This window comes from Lottia gigantea, assembly GCF_000327385.1.
Source record: "Lottia gigantea unplaced genomic scaffold LOTGIsca_2469, whole genome shotgun sequence".
Classification (NCBI taxonomy): domain Eukaryota; kingdom Metazoa; phylum Mollusca; class Gastropoda; family Lottiidae; genus Lottia; species Lottia gigantea.
Window position 1 is genome coordinate 7,019 of NW_008708738.1, and position 1,494 is coordinate 8,512.

At 29.4% G+C, this 1,494-nt stretch overlaps 1 protein-coding gene across 1 annotated transcript; it reads right to left on the reverse strand.

Annotated features, from left to right (window-relative positions):
* Nucleotides 1-7: 7 nt before the first annotated feature.
* On the reverse strand, nucleotides 8-1,408 carry LOTGIDRAFT_147433 (hypothetical protein; the record flags this gene model as incomplete). Its single annotated transcript, XM_009055501.1, has 3 exons — nucleotides 8-138; nucleotides 277-420; nucleotides 1,285-1,408. Coding segments are annotated over 3 exons (399 nt in total), but the record flags the coding sequence as incomplete, so codon positions are not given.
* Between the last annotated feature and the right edge of the window lie 86 nt (nucleotides 1,409-1,494).

Genomic DNA, 1,494 nt, shown 5'->3' on the forward strand with positions numbered 1-1,494 from the left:
AATTGTCTCAACTATCTTCATTGTCTATGTCATAATTGTCTCTACTATCTTCATTGTCTATGTCATAATTGTCTCTACTATCTTCATTGTCTATGTCATAATTGTCTCTACTATCTTCATTGTCTATGTCATAATTGTCTCAACTATCTTCATTGTCTATGTCATAATTGTCTCAACTATCTTCATTGTCTATGTCATAATTGTCTCAACTATCTTCATTGTCTATGTCATAATTGTCTCAACTATCTTCATTGTCTATGTCATAATTGTCTCAACTATCTTCATTGTCTATGTCATAATTGTCTCTACTATCGTCATTGTCTATGTCATAATTGTCTCTACTATCGTCATTGTCTATGTCATAATTGTCTCTACTATCTTTATTGTCTGTGTCATAATTGTCTCTACTATCGTCATTGTCTATGTCATAATTGTCTCAACTATCTTTATTGTCTATGTCATAATTGTCTCTACTATCTTCATTGTCTATGTCATAATTGTCTCTACTATCTTTAGTGACTATGTCATAATTGTCTCTACTATCTTTATTGTCTATGTCATAATTGTCTCAACTATCTTTATTGTCTATGTCATAATTGTCTCTACTATCTTCATTGTCTATGTCATAATTGTCTCAACTATCTTCATTGTCTATGTCATAATTGTCTCTACTATCTTTATTGTCTATGTCATAATTGTCTCTACTATCTTTATTGTCTATGTCATAATTGTCTCAACTATCTTCATTGTCTATGTCATAATTGTCTCAACTATCTTTATTGTCTCTACTATCTTTATTGTCTGTGTCATAATTGTCTCAACTATCTTCATTGTCTATGTCATAATTGTCTCTACTATCTTTATTGTCTATGTCATAATTGTCTCAACTATCTTTATTGTCTATGTCATAATTGTCTCTACTATCTTCATTGTCTATGTCATAATTGTCTCAACTATCTTCATTGTCTATGTCATAATTGTCTCTACTATCTTTATTGTCTATGTCATAATTGTCTCAACTATCTTCATTGTCTATGTCATAATTGTCTCAACTATCTTTATTTTCTGTGTCATAATTGTCTCTACTATCTTCATTGTCTATGTCATAATTGGCTCAACTATCTTTATTGTCTGTGTCATAATTGTATCAACTATCTTTATTGTCTATGTCATAATTGTCTCTACTATCTTTATTGTCTATGTCATAATTGTCTCAACTATCTTTATTGTCTATGTCATAATTGTCTCTACTATCTTCATTGTCTATGTCATAATTGTCTCAACTATCTTCATTGTCTATGTCATAATTGTCTCTACTATCTTTATTGTCTATGTCATAATTGTCTCTACTATCTTTATTGTCTATGTCATAATTGTCTCTACTATCTTTATTGTCTATGTCATAATTGTCTCAACTATCTTCATTGTCTATGTCATAATTGTCTCTACTATCTTTATTGTCTGTGTCATAATTGTCTCAACTATCTTTATTGT